At 40.3% G+C, this 25,021-nt stretch overlaps 1 protein-coding gene across 2 annotated transcripts in view; it reads right to left on the minus strand.

Annotated features, from left to right (window-relative positions):
- Window positions 1–24,206: 24,206 nt before the first annotated feature.
- The window catches only part of LOC122062267 (protein S-acyltransferase 24-like), a 15,757-nt gene continuing 14,942 nt past the window's right edge, over window positions 24,207–25,021 (minus strand). For both annotated transcript variants that reach the window (XM_042625900.1, XM_042625899.1), the window contains exon 13: window positions 24,207–24,851. In XM_042625900.1, coding sequence (XP_042481834.1) covers window positions 24,432–24,851 — 420 coding nt within the window. In that variant the 3' untranslated portion in view covers window positions 24,207–24,431. The remainder of the gene's footprint in view (window positions 24,852–25,021) is intronic.

Consider the following 25,021-nt stretch of genomic DNA (forward strand, 5'->3'; position numbering starts at 1 on the left):
AATGGCTTCCTTCATTAATCTCTAGGGCAATCCTACGTGCCCTATACAGCTTGGTATAGTGGAACTGAAGACCGTATGTTTTCTGCATGTGATCAGCCATGGTCTCTATTTTCATTTCTGGTTGAACCTTCAGTTGTTGAAGAAGTTTCATTGCTATCCATCTAGATGTAGCAGACTTGTTCTTGGTTGCCTTAATACATGTATGAACTGGGTTATATGTCTTTACCATGTAGGCGATACCATCTGATATAGGTGAAGCATGTAATCTCCATGAACAATTTGGTGCTCTGCATATAACTGTAACTCTAGTTTGTTCATTTTTCAGCCTGATAATATCAAACCCCTCTTGTAGTATATACTCTCTCAAAGCTTCCCTGAAATGGTGCACATTTCCATATACATTACCTTCAGCAATCTTCACCTTGCCACCTTCACCCACATAGTTCTGTTCACCAAATTTGTCATAATACTCTCCAGATTCATATCCAGATAGGTCATCATCAATTGGATCCTCATCATTTTTCCCATACCCATCATTCTCTGTAGATTCAGAGTCATTCTGACCATCTTCTTTTTCACTTTCATCATCCCACTCGTCTTCGCTGCCAATTTTCCACTCTTCATCAGATCCAACCATAGAGTCATCCGAACATGCATTGTTGTTGCTAATAGCCCTGACAACCTCATCAGACACTCTCAGTCTCTTACCAGTAGCTTCACTTCTGCTACTAGCTCTTCCACTAGAAGTAGCAATGCTCACACACCTTGCAATGGTCTTGGTATCTTTACCTCCCCTAGCAGTAGTTGTAGCACAAGCAGTAGCACTTCCACTTCCACTACTATTAGCATCAGTAGTAGCCCTACATACAACAATTTTTCCCTTGCTCTGACCAGGACCATCACCATATGGTTGTAGAGCCTGTTGACATTGTCGACTAGGTTCATCATCAAGTTCACCATCTCTATCATTAACCAAACTGCTAGGGAACCGGTTAACTGTAAATTCATCAGTTGCAGACTTGCTATGAACAATGTCATCTACATATATGTTTATCATATCACAACAATGCAAGCCAAACAACTCATACACTGATGTATCGTCTGTTACCTCCTTTATCTCATTGTTTGGTAGTATACACTTCGCTTGGAAAACTACATTATGACCCACAGGCACATGTGTGATGAGTTCATTGTGGATGTCATACACCATGTCCAAGTAGCCATATAAGTCTGGATCAACAATTTTAACTATAGTCTTCCCACTCCAATGGTATTCAATAGCACACTTAACATTCATTGCTATAAAAAAAAATGTGAAAACAGAGAAAATCAGTAACATTACTAAATACTCATTAGAATGGTAAACTTTTCATCAAAGATTTTAGATAATATACAAGTCAAAGCATTTATACATCCAAAAAAGAAATTTCCAAATCAAAGTCAAGGACCAATCATAGAAATGCATAATACAGAGAACCTAATCATAATAATTTTCAAATATCAACTATTTTCCCATATATTTTCTCATAACAAAATAATCTGGTTAAATCATCAATCCACACTTAACATAAATAATTGATCTTTTCTAACTTCCTTGAGGGATGAGGTTGTCATTTTGCCCTCTCTATCTGGCCGTATAATAAGATAATATATCATGTACAAGAGAGGGAAAGAATATGTTTTACAACAGAACGTAAGTCGATAGAAATCGTGAACCTCTGATGCAGGAACTATAAAACCTCTAGATGATTGAAGACTAATTCACATATATGCTACTTGATCACACATTAAGCTGATATGAATGGGTCACATACTTACCTTAAAGGTTAGAAGAAAGAGAAAAAAAGAGGGGGGGGGAACCAATGGAAGTTCCATTTGGTTCTAGGAAGACTACAACCAGAAATTATTACTTCTACTATGGTTTCCTATTGGATCAGGGTATTGTTAACCCTACTGGTAAGGTTCTTACACACTGAACAGAGTCAAGTTCCCTTGGTTGGTGCCAAAAAAATTCAGTTCTGATCATGCTACCTGGAGGGCATTCAGATAACCACAAAGAAGGTTTGGCAATGTTTTAGAGCTCCAAAATGAAATAACATAATTGGTGCATTGAAAATGCTTTCAGTTGTATAGGGCCATTGTAGTATAGCTTAAAAATGGAATACAAGGGCATTTCGATAGACACGTTTTCAGATAAGCTTGTGAGCAGCAAGCACATGATAGAGAAGATAACAGAGGGCAATGGGTCTTTCACTAGGAGGAATAACATAGGGCAAGCACATGATAGAGAAGATAACAGAGGGCAAGCACATGATAGAGAAGATAACAGAGGACAAGCACATGATAGAGAAGATAACAGAGGGCAAGCACATGATAAAGAAGATAACAGAGGGCAATGGGCACCCACTTTTAATGTATCTTACCACGGCCGTGAAATGGTTTTCAGAATTTTTTTATAATTAAAAGAAAACCAATTGATACCTAATACATTTTCTATCAGAGTGTTTGTTAAAATTACCTAAAGAGTAAGGGGGAGAAAACTTGGAACGACAATCCAAACACATTTCACTACATATAACAACCATTTCACAGGTCTTCTTCCAAAGAGCTCCAAGAAAAAATTTTACTTTCTTTTTTCCCCACTCCAAAGTGCATAAACCCTAGATTAACTTGACAAGAAGAACCCTAAATTAGAAAGGAAGAAGAAGAAACCGAACCCTACATACCTTGGGATAGAGGTTCGGACGCCGGAGGAGGGTAGAATCGGACGCCGGAGGAGGGGAGAATCGCACACCGGAGGAGGGGAGAATCGCACGCCGGAGGGTCTTCGTCTTCTTCTTCTTCTTGTCCGGGCGAGTGAGTGAGAGGAGTGAGATGAGAGATGAGAGATGAGAGATGTGAGATGGGTATGGTTTAGGAGATAGGAAATAAAGGAGAGGGCAATATTGTCCTCTCACAATAGGTGGGGGTATTTTGGGTATATGAGAAAAAAACTAACCGGTTTTCATTCATTTCTCACGGTCGGCTAACGACAGGGACCGATTTGAAATTTTTTGAATTTTTAGGGGGTGGCTTTGACGTTTCGAAAAGTACAGGGGGTGGCGTTGAATAACGACCGAAGTTCAGGGGGTGGCAATGCAATTTTTTGTATGATCACTTATTTATGGTTCGCTGAGTCATCTTCTTCAACTTTGAGGCTGATTCATTTTCATCTTCTCCTCTCGTAGTTTCTGAGTATTGACCAAAGTAGGTCAAGCTTTCCTCTTTAGATGTAGAGACTTGGTTGCCAACTCAAGGTTGGCCTTTGAGATTTTCAACTAAAGTGGATCAGGCTTAGTTGCCAACTTAGGGTTGGTCTTTAAGATTTTCGATAGAAGTTGGTTGGGCTTGGTTACTAACTTGAGGTGGGTCTTTGTATTGCCAATAGACGCAGATCAGGCTTAGTCACCAACTCAGGGTAGGTCTTTTTTTGGATCACCGATCGGAGTAGAATGTGCTTAGTCGACAACTCGGTTGATCTTTTTTGGTTTGTGTGAGGGTAGCGGCTGGAGATTCTCTTCTTCCCCTTTGGGGGGGAAAAGAGCTAGCATTCAATCCTCTCTCCTCTCTTTCTCTTTCTTAGGGAGGGGTGTGTCATGTGTACTTACCCGCGGGCCCTGCACCATCGTACTGCCACTCAGAGATAGGTAGAGGCCTATTTTGTAGGAGTGTAAAGGTCGTCATTGAGACGGGTATTTGATGATGGTCTAATACAGAGGATCGGGAGCATATAAAAGGTTTTGGAGTCACAACCTAGGATTATGGGCCTAGGACCCAAGGATGGGCCCAATTCTTGAGAAAAGGGCCTAAAAGTTGGTCTGGTGTAGAGATTTAATGTACGTGCCAGGTTGTAGAATTGGGAAGGTATTAGGCACCCAATCTACCCGGTTCAACCAGTCTTCCTACTAGATGCTTGAGAATGAACATTTTCCACAATTATTCATATTCCGCATGCATGGCTAGATTATCACACATATATACATTAACTAATTTTAATTAATTATGTACACTAAAACAAGGTCAATAAAAAGTAAACATTTTGTTAATTTGGGTAAGAGATTATACCTGAGCTTGACCCCTGTTTCGGGGCAAGAGGGGTGGACCCTCGATTAGTGTTGGCACAAACTTTCTTATGGATTCTCTCGGCTTAGGGGTAGATGGTCTTGACCTCTAACTTCCTTTTTTGAGAGATGTTGACTGGGGTAATATTCAGACAGAGTTCCAACTAGGAATGGTTACTTTCAGTTTGAATTCTGACAAAGCTAGGGCTAGGGAAGGTTACTTTCGGGCTTAGGCTGAGGTGTTACTTCGGCAGAGCTTCTGCTAGGGATGGGCTACTTCTGGATTTTGGCTGAGATGGTACTCTGACAGAGCTTCTGCTAGAGATAGGCTATGGGAGGGTTAGAATGAGGTGGCACTCCGGTAGAGCAGAGCTTCTACTAGGAATAGGCTATGGGAGGGCTAGGTTGAGGTGGCACTCAGGTAGAGCTTTCGCTGAGGATAGGCTATGGGAGGGCTCGGTTGATGTGGCATTCTGACAGAGCTTCCGCTAGAAATAGGCTATTGGAGGGCTTAACGAAACTCAAATGATTGAGGAACTTTGAAGGCCCAAAGAACACTTCGAATCTTATGAAGATCTCTCCGAAGACTTGAAGAACCTCAAGGGGGGAGGGGAGGAGAGAGGGCAAAGCTTCTCTACAAGGGATGCTCACTAGGAGGCTTGAGTGTCTAAAACCAAAGGGAGGGGGTATTTATAGATTTTTTGGACCAATGGGGAGGAAAGAGGGATCTCCTTGGCCAATGGGGTTAAAAAGTGAATTTTCTCAGCCAATAGGGTAACAAAGTGAATTTTTGGGCCAATGGAGTGAAGGGTAATCTTCTTTGGCCAATGAGGTGCAAAGATGCTTTTTTGGGCCAATAGGGTGAAACGAGTAATTTTTTGACCAATGGAGAAAAAAGATGCTTTTTTTACCAATACTGTGCAAAGATAATTTTTTGGGCCAATGGGAGGTCGTGGTGTAGGGTATGCTAACGGGGCAGTGTGGAGTACACAAGCAGGTGAAGAGGGAATCCTCTCACAAATTCAATCATCAGAATGAGGATTTCGGCCACCGACGGGGGTGCACAGGGCTGGCAGGGGCACACAGGGCAAGGAGGGGGTGCAGGGCAACAGTCGTGCAGGGCAAGGAAGGGGAGCTTGGAGCAGGGCGGGGGCACATGCATGGCAGGGCAAGGGCCCGTGTGAGGCAGTGCAGGGGTATGTGCGGGGCAAAGCAGGGGTGCACGCAGGGCAGGGCAGGGGTGCGGATGCTCATGGCCAATTATGGGTGCTTGCATGGGCGAAGTTTGGGCGCTAATGCAAGGTGTGGGTGCTTAGATGGGTGGGGTTTGGGTGCTCATGGCAAGGTGTGGGTGCTTGCATGGGCGGGGTTTGGGTGTTCAAGGTCTAACTTCTGGGAATGATTGCGGAAGATCCGATAGTCCGATTTTGACGCACCATATATCATTGGAATCGTGATTCTGAGTACTATCCATCCGTATGGTCTCTTTGGACTAGATTCCTTTGTCTATGAAAAGTCATAAGTGGACCATTTTTTCTCTCGCATGGGATTTTTGGGTGAGTATGGAATGTTTCTGGGTTGGGTTACGTCAGTCAATTATCATCTATCGATCGCAAGTGAGAAGTCGCATCCAAGATCCATAAGTCATCATAGCCGGGGGAGGGTGACAAAATTAGGTGTCTACAGTTTTCCAATCGAAGTAAATCAGGCTTAATCACCAACTCGAGGTTAGTCATTTTAGAATGCCGACCGAAGTAGATCATGCTTTGCACTTTAGAATAGTTGACAGTAGGATGAGGCTGCAAAGCTTTAACTTGTATTCAAAGAATTGAATGTTAAGAAACTTGACTTGAACTACCAAACTGGAAAAGTAAAAGTGAATTGAAATTTGAAATTAAAAATGAATGAATTAAAAATAATCCTAGTAGCTTGACCCAATCAGCCGACCCATGGCGGGTTACTAGTAACACTTCTTGAGGTTCTCCGAGTTTTATACCCATGGTATGGCTTTTTCCACCCTTGAATCTATAGGTTATACATCCCTGGGCATACGAATTTGGAGACTTTATATGGTCCTTCCTAGTTAGCACTCAACTTACCAGTGTTTTGTGGGTCAGAGGCCTTGGTTCTTTAGAGGACCAAGTCTCATAGTTGGAAGACCTTCTTCTTTACCCTCGAGTTGTAGAATCTTTCAGTTCTTCGCTTGCATGTCTCATTCTTCATTAAAGCTTTCTCTCGTGTCTATTCTAGGAATTCTAGATTGGCTCGCAACCCTTCTTCATTGGTATCTCCATAGAATTTTTGGGATTTATGTAACCTTGTAAGGATTTTGACTAGAGTAAATGCTTCTACCCCCATATGCCAGCTTGAACGGCAATTTCGTAGGTCAGATCCAAATGGTGGTTCGGTAGGCCCAAAGTATTTAGTAGTTCGGTAGCCCATCTTCTGAATGCCAGGTTATGAACTATTTTCCATTATCCATTAGCAAGATCTAGGCACTCTGAACCGGTAGATTACATCATCCTAGACGAATCTCTGTAGATTTTCCACCATTATTTGGGCCAATGTGTGAGCCTCGATCCACTTCGTAAATTAATTGATCGTAACTACGAGGAACTTGATGTTTCCTTTGCTCGATACGAATTGTCCCAAAATGTCCATCCCCCACATTACGAAAGGGATCGGGTTAAATACTAACGTAAATCAGTTGCGGGTTGATATGATACTAGGGCATGGATCTGGCATGACCAACACTTTCGAATGTAAGCCATCACATCTTTTTGAATTTTGGGCCAATAGAGGGAATATTGTATCTTGAACCCTTCACTACTTGTCAAGATTAGTCCCACTCTGCCTCTTATTCCGTTGCTCGAATCCTCAACATATAGCATCCATGTTTGTGGGACTAGGATATTCTCTTCCTCACTTTCTTCATTGGTCAAGGTGCATACAACTATGAAGTTCGTTAGTGCTTGACCCTTAATAGAAGTTCTTGGCTGATAGTCTATATCATGCTCACTCCGCTCAACCGACCAATTGACTAACCTTCCTGAGATGCTCGGTTTGTGCAGGATCTTCTTCAATGGCCAATCAATTAGCATTGTGATTGAGTGGGCCTAGAAGTATGGCCTTACTTTTTGAGCAACAATCACAAGTGTGAAAGATAACTTCTCTGGGCCGGGATACCGAGTCTCAACATTTAGGAGGATATGGCTGATTTTGTAGATTTGCCTCCTCTGCTTCTCCTATTCCTTTACCAAAGTTGCACTGAAAACCACTGGTGATAGAACCAAGTAGACATGTAGCTCATTCCCTGGCTCTGGCCGACCCAAGAGGGGTAGTGACTTGAGGTAGACCTCCAGCGCTTCGAATGTATCTTGGTAGTCAGACATCCGGAGAATTCCTTCTGGGACTGTAGGATGGAATTGAAAGATGGAACACACCACAAGATGGAATTGAAAAATGGAACACACCACATAGCTTAAACTGATAGATATTACTATAGCAAACCCAAAGTACAACACATGAGGTTCTCGAGTAGAACACCGATGATTGCAACCTGAGGAGGACTACCCTTATATAGACTCTCTTGGACTTTACATTATTTTAAGTCTACATAGTAAATGGATCAACACTCATAAAGCAACCATAACTTGAGACCTCCTAATAAGCAAGGGATTTTGCACACCATAACTCACCAACTACGCTAGGTAGATGTTGTTACCAAAAATGATTCTTCAATCACTTAAGGATGTGTTCCATCGATCCTTGTTGGCATTTGAAATATTCCTTATATCCTTGGGACAACTGCAGATGGGCTGGTTCTGCATCTCGGTTCAGTTCTGATCCATTATTCTTTTTCTGGCTCGAAAAGAATAATCACTTGTATAGTTGACCAAACGAATGTGTACTTGTAATTGAACACATCCATCTTGCTCAGAATTTCATCCTCTTCACAATCATGAAAATAAATAGGACTCTTTACGTATAAAATTAGAGATATAGCGCCCGATAGTCCTTAAGGCCTTGAAAATATAAAAACTGCAAAAAGAGAGTAAAACCCAAGGTAGCTCCATTCTAAATATGTAAAATGCATAAAATGTGCTCATCACTCAGCCAGAGGGTTATATCAGACAATATTGTAATGGCCTTGCTGAGGGTCAGAAGCTGGCTAGTGAGTGGGAGGCCGGTGGAGGAGCACGATAATATAGTTGACATTGGATGGATAAGAAGTAAGGATGTTTCACCATTCAAGATTTGGTTTGAAAAGCAATAGGAAATTGGATAAATGGGGGAGACTCGGTATCGGTTGAGATAATGGATAAGGATTGGTATAGGAAAACATATGACTATTTTATATACATCTAACAAATGCCAAAAGAAAACATAGAATTCCTTTTCAGAGATGAATAAGGAGTCTATGGTGAAAATTGTGAGAAAAGGGAAATCTGGATGGCATTTTACCCATTCATATTGAAGACCATAATGATAAACAAGGACTGGTAAGATGCACTTTTACATATCTTGACTGTAGGAGATAATGGTTCAGACTAGGATGGATGAGAACAGTTCTGGGAGTAAGGCATGGACAGGAAAAATGGTAGGTTGAGAGCTTTCACCGAGTAAGGGTAAAGACTAAGGGTAGTATAGGTGAGAGGGGAGGTTTGGTAGGTCGAGAGAGGAAGTTAGCCAGAGTATTATTGGTGCCCTTAAGGTGTTTGACTGTAAAAGACCATTTGGAGAACTAATCTGCCCATTGTAGCAGCTGAGGGTGAGGAAGAGTCTTTTGCTTGAATTGCAACATTTTTGGAAAAGAGAACATATCCATTTCAATCTGGAAAGTGTGACCAATTAAACGGAATTGGAACTTCTCAATGCCTCTCTTGACGGCCAAAATCTCTTTGAATGTTCTGTGGCAATTTTTCTCAGAGGAAGTGAATGGTCCACTTTTATAGCCACAAACATGTCTCTTGTGATCTAGTTCTTCAATAAGGACTGCTCCCCAAAAATGATCACTTGCATCAGTTTGAGAACCCGAAGTCCTGTGGAAGGAATTTTAAATGGTGGAAGAGACTGTGCTATTTGCTTCAATGCTTGAACTGCTTTAGTGTGCTGGGATGACCAAGGTGGAGCATTTTTCTTAAGTAGAGAATGGTACACAGCTGTAAGATGGATTTGGGTTGGGATGAACTCCAGCATATAATTCACAATACTCAAAAATTGCTGAACTTGTTGCTTAGTGAGATGTTCATCAGGAAATTGGAGGAGAGATTTTCCAATATAAGGCTATAGCTGGTATTGTCCATCCTTAATTGTAACTCCTAAGAAATCGATCTCAAAAACTCTAGTGGTCAACTTTTTTGGAGAGAGCATGATGCCATGTGCTTTTACAATAGAATAGAATTCTTACATAAGCTTATAATAGGAATCCATATCTGAAGAAAACAAAAGTATATCATCAATGTAAATTAGTGCATGCTTCTAAATTGGGGAGAAAATTCTCATAATTGATTTTTGGAAAATAGATGGTGCCGTTTTCAATCCGAATGGCATGATTGTCTATTGATAATAATGACCAGGAATGCAAAAAGTAGTTTTTGACCTATCTTCTGGGTGAACTCCAAGTTGCCAAAAACCAGATTGAGATCAAAGTTTGAGAAGACTCAGGCATTTGGTAGCTATGATAGAAGAATTGGTCTTGTTGGCAGAGGTAATTTATCATCTGCTAAAAATGCATTTAGGGGCCGGTAATTGATAACAAGCCCTATTTTCCCTCATGTTTGTTCTGCTCTTTTATTCACATAGAAAGCCTCGCATGCCCATGCTGAAGTGGTTGGTTCAATCAATCCTTGCTGTTGAAGCTGTTGGAGCTCCTGGATGGCGAATGCAAGATGCTCTGGATTCATACGTGAATGACTTGCCCTGGTTGGATTGATATACTCATTCTTTTTTAAAGGAATTTGGATGAAGAAATCTGAATTCTGCCATAGGGGAGAAGAACATTTTTGCATAAATTCAGTATGATTTTCTGCACATGATGTGGCAAGAGTTGTTCCTTAAAAGTTGGCAATGACTCTGCAAGAAACAAGTTAGTAACTTGTGTCCAAGGAAGAAAATATTGTTTGTATCTTAATCCTTTGGGAGTCCATTTTAAAGCAGAAAGTTGGCTCAAGACATCAAATCCAATGAGAATATCTTTGGCTAGAAGGTATGAACCTAGAACTTTATGGTTTATGACCAAAGTGGGAAGAATTTTGATTTTAATAGGAGCATGATAGATATTATCAATAGAAAAAATCTGACCATTTGCAGCTCGAAACTCCTATTTATGAGGTTTCCAGATCTAAGAGGGAAGGATATCAGGATTAACAATTGTTGTTGCAGATCCTGTATCAAAGAAGGCAATGACTTTGATGGGTCGATCATAAGCAGATGGAACAAGTTAAACAGGGGCAAAGGGAAGATAGTTTGGATTGACAGGGACTATGGGTGGAGTATATACTGGTGGAGGAGTTGAGTGAACAAAATCCAATTGGTAGAGGGGTTCAAATTCCTCGGACTCGAATCAGAAGAGGAGGATTCTTTAAAAACTAGGTCTGGAGGTGCCTCTATGGCAAAAAGAGTATCCTGGCAGAGCTCATCGTCCAGAGAGTAGACTGATTCAATGTCTTCATCATGACAAACTTCATATGGCTCCTAGAACTGGGACAACATATGTATCAATTTCTCCCGTTTCTTCTCATTAGGACAATTTTTTGCAAAGTGTCCTTTCTTTCCAAATACATAGCAGCGATCACTATTCTTTCCACGAACCTTCTTCTTGCGAAGATATTTCCATCGTCTGTTTTTGTGAGAAGGTTGTCTTCCATTTTTATGGAACTTCTTAGAGGCTCGGAACATTTTGTAATGATTCTTTTTCTTTGTTGAGCATTCACAAGTATGTGGTTCTTTGCATTTTAACTTTAAATAAGATTTGTCACATGAGTCCTTAAGCCTGGAGGAGAGCTTGTCCCATTCCTTGAGGAACTGCTTCTGGTTGCAAAATTTTCCAAGAGCAGTAAAAGCCTTTTGATATAATTCTCCAAGAGATAGTCGGTCAATAGTATGGCCTTGTTATTCACAGAGTTTTATTGGTTCATCACCAAGTGGTTCTGGAAGAGAACTGAGAAAGATCCTTTTAAGAGTTGCATCATCTGGTCCACCAATATGATAAAATATGGAAGACATTTGATATAATGTTTGTCAAGATCTTTCTTCTGGAATGAATAGCAACGCATCTAGAGAAACTCCTCTTTAGCTTTGTCTTTCAGGTTCTGTGGAGCGCCAAGAAATTCATTGTGAAGAATAACAATGCATACTTCTACTGTGGGAACCTAGACCAACTGAAGTTGGAGGTAACCGTGAAGAGAGAGAAACCATTCTCACAATCTTCCTTGTGTTCTGGCTAAGAACTTAGATATAACAGAATTTGACGTAGCTCCTTCAACCAAGAGTTCAGAAGTTAGCCACGCTTGAAATTCCAAAACTCTATCAGGCCATTTAGTAACAGGGATGTCATCAAAAGTGAAGAAGTGTTTGGGATCCTGGTTGTGATATGAATTTGGACTAGGTGGTTGGCGGGCAGGGCCAGTACCTTCACCTTCACCTTCCTCTTGATCTTCATCTAAATCTGTTACTGTGGCATCAACCGTAGTTTGTTGCTCAAAAACCATCATTGAATCATGTGGTTCATTTAAGAAAGCAAGCCCATAATCTTCATTATCAAAAGCATCATGAGATGAGAGTTGTAGAACTTATTGCGGAGAGGCTAAGGTTTTTAGAAAAGAAGAAAGAACATTTGGGTTTTCAATAGGCAGACCATTTGGGTTTTCAATAGGCCCAAGAGTTGGGGCTGGTTGGGTTGATGGAGGTGGAGGTGGAACATAAGGGACTAAAGGAGGAGGTCCAGTGAAAGAAGTAGTTGTATAAGGTGGGATTGAATAGGAGAATGAAGGGGGGCTTGGACAGTTGGGTTTGTACATAGGTTGGTTTTGGTTTTGGCTTTGGCTTTAGAGTACGTTGAAGTTGTCGTTGCTGGTTTTGGACAGCCTTCAACATATCTATTGGGAAAGTATTATGAAGAATGGTTGCTGGTAAAGGGTTCAGATTAGGGTTGCCAATACTCATATGAGCATCATAGAAATTCTTATATGGTTTGGATGGTGGGACAAATGGGGTAGCCGTAAAGGACTAGGTTGTTTGGGAAGGATTTATGGATACTTGTGAGAAAGCTTGTGATGTTGATGCTTCAAGGGCTCAGAGCTAAGCTTCCAAAAATTTCTTTTCTTTTCTTTTTCTTTCTCTGCTAAAATATGGTACACCTGGTTGTAGTTTGAGACAGAAGCAACAATGCCTAGCAATTGTTGATGCACTTCTTTAATTTTTATCTTTAATTCATTAATCATCCAAGAATTTGTGGTAATAGTTTGCTGAAGAGTGCCTTGAAACTGTTGCATTTGTTGTTGGTTTTGAGCAATCTACTGTAAATACTGGTTTTGGACCAAAGCATTCTCAGCTTGCCAATTCAAAGCAGCTTCTGTTGGAGAAAGAGGAGAGAACTGTCCATTTGGTTGAATTATTCTATACTAGATCTTCCACTGATGTTGTCTATGTTCAGCATCTTCAAAATCCATAGTTGATGGAAAATCTTTCTGGACTGTAGAGGAACTGGATGCAGATGCTGGAGGAGGCGTGGTAGTTGGTGGTCAAATCATCTGGCAAGGTAAAGGCTTTGGTATCTGAGAGGATGGATGACCATATTCAACCAAATATTCATATCTTCCGCCATCATCACCAAGAGGACCAACATTAGGATCTCCATTTTCATAACTCTCTTTAAGGCGTTGTTGAGAACCTTTCTTTTTACATGTCTTAGATTAACTATACAAATCTTCATCATCACTTTTCTCTAATGTACAAGAAGGGAAATTACATACATCAAACCATTTATCACTAGCAGTGTCCTAGAATTCATAAATGGGATCTCCTGTCTCCGTATAAGCAACTATAGGTACTGCATGTAACTCAGACGAACTTTGCTATTGTGGAAGAATAGGCAAAAGAGCCAATATAGGAGGAAAATGGATCTCGATCTGTCTGTCAAGCCTTCTTGAAAAATAGGGTCTATGGACACCAGAGGTTGAGTCTAGGGTTGATTTCGAGCTAGGACTCTTTGTTCATATGTGGTAATCCAAGCTTCAGGTAATAATTTCACCAGGTTAGAATGGGGGATTTGTCTAGGAACATATGTGACATTTGAGACCTATTGAGAATCCACATTAATGAACAATGCATCAGAGGAATGACCCGTTGCAAGGTCAAATGCATGATTTTGAAGCCTATAAACCATTTGATAATGAAGGGTAGTTGCCTTAGCATCAGGTATTTGTGAAGCACCTGTGATCTGAACTTGAAGTTGCAGTGCATCAAGAAGATGCGGATCACATAGAGAGATATTGTAATTGGGGAAAATAGTGAAGAATACTATTCCACATTTCAGAGTGGTCTGGATGTCTATGATGACTGGATGTTCAAATTTCTCAAAACGGCTGTCTAAAAGGTCTAGCCTAGTTATCATAGGAAGACCTTTTCTTCCATGAAAGGTAAGGGCTAGACGGATGGCACCGAAATGAAGGTGTGTATATCCTTGGGCCATTACAGTAGCAGGAATGTCTGTAGGAAGTTTAAGAGTAAAAAATTGCTCTTGAGAAGTGGCCGAAATGATAAAATTGTTCATAGTGAGATGCTTGAACCAATTCTTTAGCAATAGGGGCTCTTTGGGTGAAAAGATAGCAGTGATCTTTTTCTTAGCTATAGCAAGGTTCTTGGGAAAAATAGTATAAGAATTAATAATGAGATAATTGGTGGGGTCGATCTGTCGGTCTTCAAGCAAGTACTGGATCTCATACAAGTAATCAACCTTAGAAGCATTACTAGAATGTAAGGGTAATGGTTCAGTAGAGGAGGAAGAAGAAGTAGAGGGTCTAGGGGATGAGAGAACAGGGACTGGTAGTGATGACATATATAATGAAATGAAGTGGTCTCCTCCTCAGAGAGTATCATGCAAACAATAGTACTGGGATTTACAATAAATTGCACCTAAAGGTGTCTGCTGAGGTGATCTACACAATAACTTGCAATAGTCAGCCAATTTGCTGAGATTAAAAAGCACAAATGCCACTTTTTGGCCAAAGCCCACCGGATCTCAAGGCCTTTGCTCACTGCTGCAAATTATTGGACATGGGAAAGATGTTTTAGTCTTCTCAAGTTACCTAACCTTTTTTATATACTCACTTGTTCTGACGTGGAGGATCCAACCAAGTTGGCAACCACAGAGCATACTTAAGCAAAGTATCGTTATAGATATCCTAGTAAAATTGAATAATAGATACCTCCATGGAGAAGAAGAAAGAGTTTAGGCTCGGAACATCGCCCACATGGGAGATGAAGCGATTGAACGTCGCGACTCGACTGGCGAGCCACTATACTCTCGAACATCCCCAGGCAGAGACATGTACCAGATAGCCTGGATTTTGCTGTGGTTCACTTCTATCCTCTCTTAGAGTTCATGAAGCCTAAGAACTTGCCTGAGGTAACCCCGGATGTGCACTTTAAGGGGTTCAGCTTCATCTGATTCTTTGGGAGGACCCCAAAGGCTTTTTCCAGGTCGACTATGTGTCGATCGTCCTTAGTGATCTTTTCCAGCATGTGTCTTCCACATATACCACCATGTTCTTTTTTATCTGCTCCTTGAACATATTGTTCACCATTCTTTGGCAAGTGGCTCCTATGTTCTTTAATTCGACGGGCATGGCCCTCTGATAGAAGTTTCCTCTCTCAATGAGGAAGGCGATATTTGCCTCATCTTCTTCCTTCATTCTTATCTGGTTGTATCCAAAAAAGGCATCCATGATGGTTAGCATCTCATTCCCTGTGTGACATCTATATGCAAGTCAACCGCGGCAAAGGGTAGCAGTCCTTGGGGCAAGCCTTGTTCAATTCAGTGTAGTCAATGCAAATTCGTCACTTTCCATTGGACTTGGGGACCATGAAAAAATTAGCCAACCAGGTCTGGAACTGCACCTCTTTGATCAAGTGTGAAGACTTTAATTTCTTTACCTCTTCGTTGACAACTTTCTTTCACTCAGGGACGAAGTTTCTCCTTTTTGCTTAACCAGATTTTGTTCCAATCGACATTCATGCTGTGTTTTGCCACAATCCTTGGAATGCCTGGCATGTTAAGGGCTGGCCAAGCAAAGACTCCCACATTGGTCCTGAGGAACTGCTCCTCACTCAACAATGCTTCAAGATGAACTATGCGGTTAGGATATTTCTCAAACAACGGGACCTATACCAATTCTTTAATTGGTTCTCCTCGTTGCAGTTGGGTTTCGTCCCTGACGTCTTCAACTTTTATGCCACATGCCAAGCCTGAGCTTACATTCTTCTTCTCTTTAATGAAGTTTGCATAGCATTCACATGAATCCTTCTGGCTCGAGCAGAACTCCCCTATTCCCTGTTCGGTTGGGAACTTTAACTTCAGATACTTTTTGGAGGAAAATTCCCCTAAGTCATTCAGAGTCGGACAACAAAGGATGGCATTGTATGCTGATATCATCTTGATGACCATGAAGTTGGCAAGAGTAATGGTCAAGCGAGGGCTTTCGCCTATAGTTATAGGAAACTCAATGCATCCTTCAATTTGTGCGGCAATTCCTAAAAAATTGTACAGAAGACCTTTGGTCGGCTTAAGCTTGTCATCCTTAGACTGAGCTTTTGGTATGCATCATAAGACATTACGTCAACTAATGATCCAAATTCAATCAGAACCCTACAGAACGGGCATTTGGCTATGACCAGCTAGACCATAATGATGTCAATGTGTGGCCAGTTCAGGCCCTATAAATCTTAGATTTGGATCATATCCAATTCTTCATCCACCAATTTCAACCAATTCTTGTAACTTGCTTTTTGAAAACACAAACCACTTACTTTTTCAAAACCATACCACTTACTTTTTTTAAGACCACATACCAGATAGTAAGAGTTATGATAGGGATGAGTGAATGTCGATACCACTCATGAAAGATAGTGAAGCATTTGCATATGCGCTTCTTTCCATTTTTCTGACGAGATACGAACACGGAGAGAGGCTAAAAAATTATCCCTTTTGTTCTGCCAATGGAGAAAAGAAAGTATGAAATTTCAGTGTAAGAGACTCAGAACAAATAGAAATGGAAAGAAAAACTAGTTGAGAGAATTGAATGGATTTTGACAAAATTAGACAATGGAATGAAGGAATGGAGTGAGGTTACTACTTCAGCAATCCACACTTGCCTTTCAGCTCTTTCTCCGAAAGCTCCATTAGTGACAATTTTGTGCTTTTTAGATGTGGCTTCAGTATTTGTATTCTCTCCTTAAAGAAGAAGAAGAATATAATGGACTTAATTTCCAACCGAAAACCTAAATAATCCAAAGAAATATGTGGATCATCAAAAAATACAGAGAAAATCAAAGCCAAAAATGAAACTTGAGTGAGAAATCAAATGGGATATGTAAGATGATTTTTTTTTTTTTTATAGAACTCACCAGCCCAACTCCCTTTGATGTACAGCAGGTAAGGCAGCTACAGGCGATACACTTTCTCAATGGTGTTAATTCATTGGTGGTGTTTCCATTTGTACATTTATGCAATTTTTTGTGTTGTAGCCTTGTAGGTCCTGTAAACACTTAGCTTTTCAATGAAAAGCTATAACTTGATGCTTAGTTATTTTTATGACACTTTTTCCTTCAGTGATACTTTTATGGTGATTCACATTTCAGACATCTAAACCAAATATATTGCATTACCAAATATATATATATATATATATATATAAGGCTTGTTATTTTTTGTAGGAACCTGGAGACATAGAAGATGTGTTTGCTCATATTGGTACTGCATCAGTACTGAAAAGATTTCTAACATCACTGAAATTTCCTTGCCCTATTTATCAGAAGGAGACATCAATTACTTGTCTCCTATCCTGAATCTGAAATTTTCATGAAATATTCTTCATGGGATGATGTCTATGTTTAATTGCACCATGTTCCAAGTAGTTTCCCTTCCCCGCTCTATTCCTTGCACCCTCTTCCTCCTAGTTGTTCTTCATTTCCTTCTTTTCCTTCGATTCCTTCTCCTTCGTTTTCCTTCTCTTATCTGAGAGTTTAGGATTTTGGAAGCAACTAACTAGTACATGGTAAGTGGTAAGTGGTATTTAGTATTTGGTATGTGGTTTTAAAAAAGTAAGTGGTTTGTATTTTCAAAAATTAAATTATAAGAGTCGTTGGATTTACAAGGGACATGTGTCGATTGTATATGAAGAATTGGTAGATGGAGAATTGAAGACGAGCCAAATCCGTAAATCTTTGTTAGAGAATGAAATAGTCGAGTCTTTTTCAGCGGCCTTGATAAGCTCTCTGTCACGCAAATGAAGCAGGCATGTGCATTTGCTTTCCTCACTGAATCAAATACTGGCCCTCCAAGAATAGCTGTATAGGGGGTCCAGTAGGTTGGTTAGCATATTTTGGTCGTTTATCACTCATCGACCTCCTTTCTGTGTCGTCATCTCTTCATGACTTGTTCTGCTGATGACTCGACTCCCTCGCTCCTTCTAGATCGGTCAGTTAGCCTCTAGATATTTGAGACATTCTTTTAGGTAGCCTGCCTTTATCAACTCTTCTAACTCCTTCTTTAGGGCTCTACATTCATTGGTGTGGTGCCCGATGTCCTTGTGGAACTAGCAATAACTTTTTTTGAGTCACGTTTTTTAGGCTTTGATAGTATGGGCCTTGGCCAACGGATAATCTTCTTATCTTTTATGTCCAGGAGCACCTTGGACCTTGCCTGTTCCAGTTGCGGGAGTCGTTGGTTTTCTAGGCTCATTGCTCGCATCCTCTTTGAATCTTGCTCATCCTCCTTGGGGCGTGTTGTAATCTTCTTCTTTTTCTAGGGTGGTTGCACTATCGCCTTGCATGCTACCTATTCTCTTCTATCATTACATACTTATGGCAATACTGCAATAGTTTAAACATGTCTATTGGGTACTTCTTTGATAGTGACTTGACAATCTCCTCGTGGCATAGTTCGTGAAAAAGCGCACTGAAAGGTGCCCATATTCAAGGTCTTTGACCCCATATTCAAGGTCTTTGATCTTCATCGTGGCCTCTATGAAGCGGTTGATGTACTCTTGGAGTGATTCATCTCAGCCTTGCCTCACGGCGAAGAGGTTGCTAGAGGTCTTCTATTGTCGAATGCTCCTCTGGAATCTGGAGATAAGGGCCCTTCCTAGTTCATCATAGTTGTTGATGGATTGGAGCCTCATGGCCAAATACCACGTCAACACCGCCCCCTTGAGCGAGGCTGGGAAGTCCCAGGAGAGTGCCATGTCCGAGCCACCTTATGTGGACATCATAGAGTTGTAGTGGCGAGGGTTCTCAAAGGGGTCGGTCATCCCATCATATAGAATGAAAGTTGTTGTCTTGAACTTATTAGGGAGGTCAACCTTCACCAGCTCGTCCTACAAACAAATGTGTGTGGGGACTGCTGGAACTCCAGCGACTAACTACTTCAACCTGTTGACTATCTCGTTTAGTTTGTGGATGCATCGGTCAAGGCTTGTTTCCCTCTTGGGACGAGCAGCTTTAATCCCCCTTGCTCTCTCGAGATACTGACAAGAATCATGTCATCTTGACTATTCTTCCCTTCCACGATGCTCACGGCCATAGCCGTGACTCAGAGCGGAGGCTTGGGGTGACCCAAGTCTCGAGTGACTCGCCCTTTTGGTCTGGCTTTTCCTCCTAGGTGGTGGATCGACCATTCTTCCCAGGTTTACTTCTCTAGGTGGCTCGGCTCTTGGAGTTGGGCTTTGGGCCCTTGTGGCAGATCTTCTGGCCGATCCCAAGCCTTCTATACTCATGTTGTTCAAACTCCTCTAGACCTGCCAAGCAGTTGAGAATTTTTGTTGATAGACCTCTGCGACTCGAAAGGTTGTGGGTTTTTTCCATCGGTGCCCATTACGAATACCCTCATCTTCGTGTCGATCAATGGGTGATAGGTTGGGATTGTGCATGCTCATAGAACCCATTCGACCCACATTATTCCAAATGGGCGTCGGTCTTGGAGGTGGCCCTACATTGGCATGTGTTATGGTAGGTGGTACCTCAGATAGTGCTGACCCGATTAATGGAGAAGCCTCTAGAACATGTCATTTGTCTACAACACTTAAAGTTATAAATTGTTTATTTGTGAATTACTGGCTAGTGTATTGGGGTTCATCTAAGCAAGCGGTGGTGGAGGAGGTAGGGTTTCACTCTCTAGCGGGACTGAACACTCGCCAGCTGACGATTCTCCCCTTGCACTGCTAGGGGATGAGCCCACATGAGGTGTCGGTTGAAGATGCTCCTCTCCATGCGTCGGTCCTCCTTCATTGGCATGAGGGGAGATATTGAACGTCTACTGCATAGCAGCAATATTCTTAAGTTAATGGCTTGACTAGTAAACATCCAAGCACCAATCTGTTGCTGCGAAAAATCACCCTAGGCTTTCGGTACATCCTAAACAGAAGAACAAACATAAGAGAGTTAGTGTCGGGTTGTTTTAACTAGGGACTCTCCAATGCCTAAGTAAAATGTCTCTGCAAATAGTGATTCTAGTAAATAATGGAAAAGATTTCGATCCTTGTTAAGGGGGCTTACTTGGGTATTTATAGTTGTGGAGTAGCGGCAATGGAGAGTCCCAATTAGGCCAATCTCGTAATTCTAGCAAGAGTCTGAGTATAATAAGAATTACACTTGGAGAGTGCACATCTGGAAGATATCTCGGTTATGGGAACCCCATATATCCTACCTGATGAGGGAGATTCCCTTCCTTTTAGGGAAGATTAGGAGTCCTTAAAAGTGGTCTTTCCTAATTTAGATAGATCTGCTCTTTGCTTGGAGGTTACGTGTTCGACTAGGAGTGAATTTCCTTTAACTGCTTGATAGCCGAACGCGATGGCTGAGCAACAATGGTTCAGTAGCTTGGTCACTGAGCTACTTCTACCAAGCGCCCTGTAGCCAGTCACCCTTCTAATTGCAAGTACTATAGATGTAGTTGCAGCTTGGTAGCTCGGTTGTTGCCCTCGGTGACTCAGATGTGGCCCATCCGCACATACATAGCCCAGATGCTGGTTCGTCGACCCAAACGTAGGGACAAACATCAATCACTTTGTGGCTGGCCTATGGATATAAGTCGGCTATAGTGCACCCGATCGGGGTCATGGTCGTAGAACTATTGCTCGGTCACTCGATAACCGATCCACGAACATAAATAGAGCTCAGTCATAAGAGGGTTGAACCCAGCCGATTGGCTTTCCCGAATCCGAGACTAGTTGATCCTTTATCGGTTCAAACCAGATGGGTCCATGTGTCACGCCAGTATTGGTGACTACTTTTTGCTATGACAACACCAATGGGAGTCAATAGTCTTCTAGAGTGGAATATCTTGCAATAACTCAACTTAGTAAACCTCAATGGCTGGAAATGGAGATTTTTCCATTTTTTTATTGGTCAATAGGATTTAAGTCAGATATTATCGACATTACTTCGAAAATTTTGACCTTTTCTATGTTTATATTGAAGATAGTTTGCTTGTGTGGTATAAATTGATGAAAAATGTAGACTAATATATTATGTTGCTTATAGAAGACAATGATTTTCATATCAAGTCAAGGAAGATTTTGGAAAATTTGCCTTGCTTTCCCTTATTTAAAAATGATTAATCAAATAATCATTTTACCAATATTTATCTATACAATATATATATATATATAGGGTAATTAGTTACTCATAACGAAAAAGTGCTGCAACACAGATCATAAAATTTTGTTAATAATCTTACTCTAAGCTCCTAAACATTCCAACCATTAGCATAGGTGGATTTCTTAATTCCCTAGCTCACCTTACAAGACAAGTTTATAGATCATAATTTTGTATTATAAATGAATTTAAATCACATTTGCTTGAATAGTTTATATTCTTTTTCGTTGAGGATTTCTTGAGGGAAACTTCACTAACAGTTATACTCCATTGTATCTCTTCAATGGAAAAGGGAATTGCCTGGGATGGAATTACTTTTTTTTTTTTTCTTCTTTTTTCTTTTTTAAAGGAAAACACAAGAAATCCACTCTACCCTCGACTTTAGAAATATCAATAAAAAGATAAAAAAAAAAAAAAAAAAATTTAAATACTTCTCCATTCCCAAGCAGGCCCCAATACAAATTTGGAGGCAAAATATAGTTGAAATGTACATGAAATTTTTTTATTGAAAAAATAGAATAGCCTTCCTAGGCTGTATAGCACGTATTATGTTAGTTTAGATTATTTTCAGTTTTAAACGTGAAAGTTTAAATGATAGAATAAATAATGGATTTTATTATTAAAAAAAAAAAAATTTTGAGCTCTTTGTCTAGGAGTGTAGTGTACATGAGCATCTCTTTGAGTCTATCTCTCTCCTCCAACAATGAGGGGCCTGTTTTTTCATCATAAGGGAAGAGAGACTTTTAGAGGTGGTGCACTACATTCTCAGATAGAGTTCTTTTTCATAAAATAAAATCCATCAATCATAGCTTGCATGGCCTCCACTAATTCGCATCCATTCCGACCTATTGTCTGTAGCATACTTATATTAGAGTTTTTTAAATTCATTTTTTTAATTATTATACAACAAGAACAAGCATGACAATGGAATATGAAGATGATGGCGATGGGAAGGAAATGAATATTTTGTACAAAATAATTTGCAATTTGCATTATAGTATGCCTAGAAAAGGAGAAAGATAAGCAGAAAGAGGAATTCAAGGTTATCATTCGAATAGGGTTCATACTTAAATAGGATTCCAACCTGATATTAAAGAAAGTACCCTTCAACAATAGATGAGTTTCACTGAATCTACTTTAAAATACATTGACAAGAAAATTAAATAGATAAAGAGAAGTGTCCTTAACCAGGCCTTGTCTCCATCGTCTAATGTCTACCTATACAAGCCAATCCAACCAACCACTGGATGAATGATTCTTTTACTAAAAAAATGAAAAAGGATAAATGATTCTCTTCTTTTCTTAAGGGAAAGGACAAACACAAGATATAGACATACTCTATCAAGTTATGCAACCTTTAAAGTGTAGGATGAAACCATCAGATATGCGTTGTCACCTCTGCTACATCACAAAGGAGCTCCACCTTACCATTTGCCATTGATTATCTTGACATGGGCCACACTTGAGATTTCTTGCATAAGTGTTAATGCGCATCCGTTTTCTTGCTTGGTCAGCTTAAGGGAAAAAAGAGAGCATACACGATGATAAGAAATTGTGTCTTACTTTTTCATACCCTAAATAATATATCTGGATGGGTTGTTTCTCTTATAACAAAAGGAAATTGTGTCCTACTTTCTACTGACGACATGATGACATCAAAAAATACTGAAGCAACAACCAGAGGCCTTCTCTATGAGACAAAACAGGCCAAAGATGAAAATGTGGGAGGTGGATGAAATTTGGAGTGATACGGCAGAAGTTGAGAATTCTACTGACATGTGATAATACCAAATTGTGGTCATGGAGCACCGTCCCTTTTTTCTTGGACAGTCGATTTTTTGTTAAACCCTATTTTTTGTCTCAAGGCTAATAACAAATTGAAACTTCTTTTATAAAAAACATAGTCTATATGGCTATGAACGAAAAACCTATGATCATGGACCTAACCTCATCATTTTCAACTTTATTTCTAGTTTTTCATATTATTTGTTTATTAATTAAAAAAAAATACAAAAAAGGTATCTTCGGAGGATCACGTATAATCTTTAGTTAGGTAGCCCCATTGACTTGACGTGGAGTTCATAATTTGTCTCATGAAACTCAGCCAAGATGCAATTAATAGCCGTATTGAATTGAAGGGTGCAACTGCCAACACTACCAAGCACGATCATTTCAGACCTTAAATTATTCCGTTACTCCATCCATTACTCGTCACGTCTGTTCCCTTTAATGCCTTTAAATCACAGTTTTGTTTTTTTTTTTTTTTAAAAAAGCCCATCGTAGATAAATTTTTTTTTAATGAGTGAGGATCAGATATAAGAGAATCTTTGTTGAGAACTGTTTGTAACAGGTGTATTTTAATGAAACAAAAACTAGAGGGGTTAACCACGGATTTTGATCCTCTCAAACGACTTGGACTTCCATCTACCCTTCAACCACCCTCCCAGCTGTTGGATGGACTTGAACACGCATCTCGATACCTGACAATACCCGAGGATATGTGTCCAAGCTCCTCCAACAGCTGGGAGGGTAGTTGCATGCCCAAGTTGTTTGCCCAAACCCAATGCTTGACAACACCCAGGATGCGTGTCCAAACCCCTTCAATGTCTGGGATGGTTGCTGGAGGGTAATTGCATGCCCAAGTCATTGAAGATGAGCCGAAGTCTGAGCCTCTTTAGTGTTTATGTAATCATCATCCAATATCTTTCAGAAAACTTTGATTTCTTTCAAATTTCAGTATGGTTTCTGCTGCACTTCTTGGCAAGTAGGGAATGAGGGCAAGCCTTTGTCGTATGATTACATTACAGAGATTAATTAACTACACAGTAGTCTTTACCAAAAAATAAAAACAAAAAGAAACTAAGTACACAGTAGTGGCTTGCAGGGATTGTTTTGCTCGATAGTGCTCTCATTTCATTTCCCGGTTAGGCATATTAGATTCTCGATTGCATGGAGTCATGGGAGCTTTAGATTGCAGCCATGATCAGGCATCAACCTTTCTCACTGATGATCAACTATTGCTTGCAATGTTTGTAGGCGCTCTTATTGGAGTCCAAAAATGATGGGAGGATGCAAATCCAGACATGGAAAATTTTCAAAGCTTCGGGAAGAACATTGCAGAATTTCTAACTGTGTTGAACCCATTGATGAACTCAAGGAGGCTTGCATTGGATATTAAGGCTCATCTCATTGGATTCATTCATGTACTTTAATTCCAGCGCTGAATTGCTATTGCACTCAAAACCGAAGCACTTTTGCATTTATCTTCAATACTAATGCTTTATCACTTCAAATTATACAAAAGAATAAAGATACAAACTTTAAAAAAGTACTGCAAAATCAGAAAACTGAAATAAGAAATTGACTAAAAACTAACCAGGTGTGTATGCATATAAACAGTAACAGCTACAACAGGACAGTTTGACCACCCAGTGGAGTGGGAATGAATGGCACAAATCATGAGGCTACAACAGAACCAGCGTTTTTCTGTCCTAGGCCGATACCCAACCCTAACGGGATACCATTGGCCTTTCCATGGCTATTATGGTTGCACTGGGAGGAGTGCGTGTGTCCACGATGAGTTGTTGAGTTCTTCGAATCTACATCAACAGAAACATGGCCATTGATATTGCCATGGTGAGAATGTACCTCTCCATTTTGCACATTCGAATTCCTAGCCATCTGCATCATTCCAATGTCCTCATGGTTAGGTTCTTCTATGCATTCCACATCCTCATTGTAGCCATTGATCAAGAAATCTCTACAGTTCTTCCGGATGCCATGATCATATGGATTTCTGAATCGACCACTGGGCCCTCTTAGGTAGCTATAACGCATAGCATTTGCCATTTCATTTGTTGTGATGTTTCGGGATATCTACAACCAGAGAAAAAGTGATTCAATATCACAAAAGTAATCACTGGTGCAAATAACATATCTCGACTGGATTGGCTTAGAAACCAAAAATGCTTTTGGTTTTTAAAAATTACTGGTCAGCAAGAAATTAAGAAGTATTTCATTTCAAAAGGCTATTAACCCTTCCCCCC

The sequence above is a fragment of the Macadamia integrifolia genome, chromosome 2 (genome assembly GCF_013358625.1).
Source record: "Macadamia integrifolia cultivar HAES 741 chromosome 2, SCU_Mint_v3, whole genome shotgun sequence".
In the NCBI taxonomy this organism is placed as follows: Eukaryota; Viridiplantae; Streptophyta; class Magnoliopsida; order Proteales; family Proteaceae; genus Macadamia; species Macadamia integrifolia.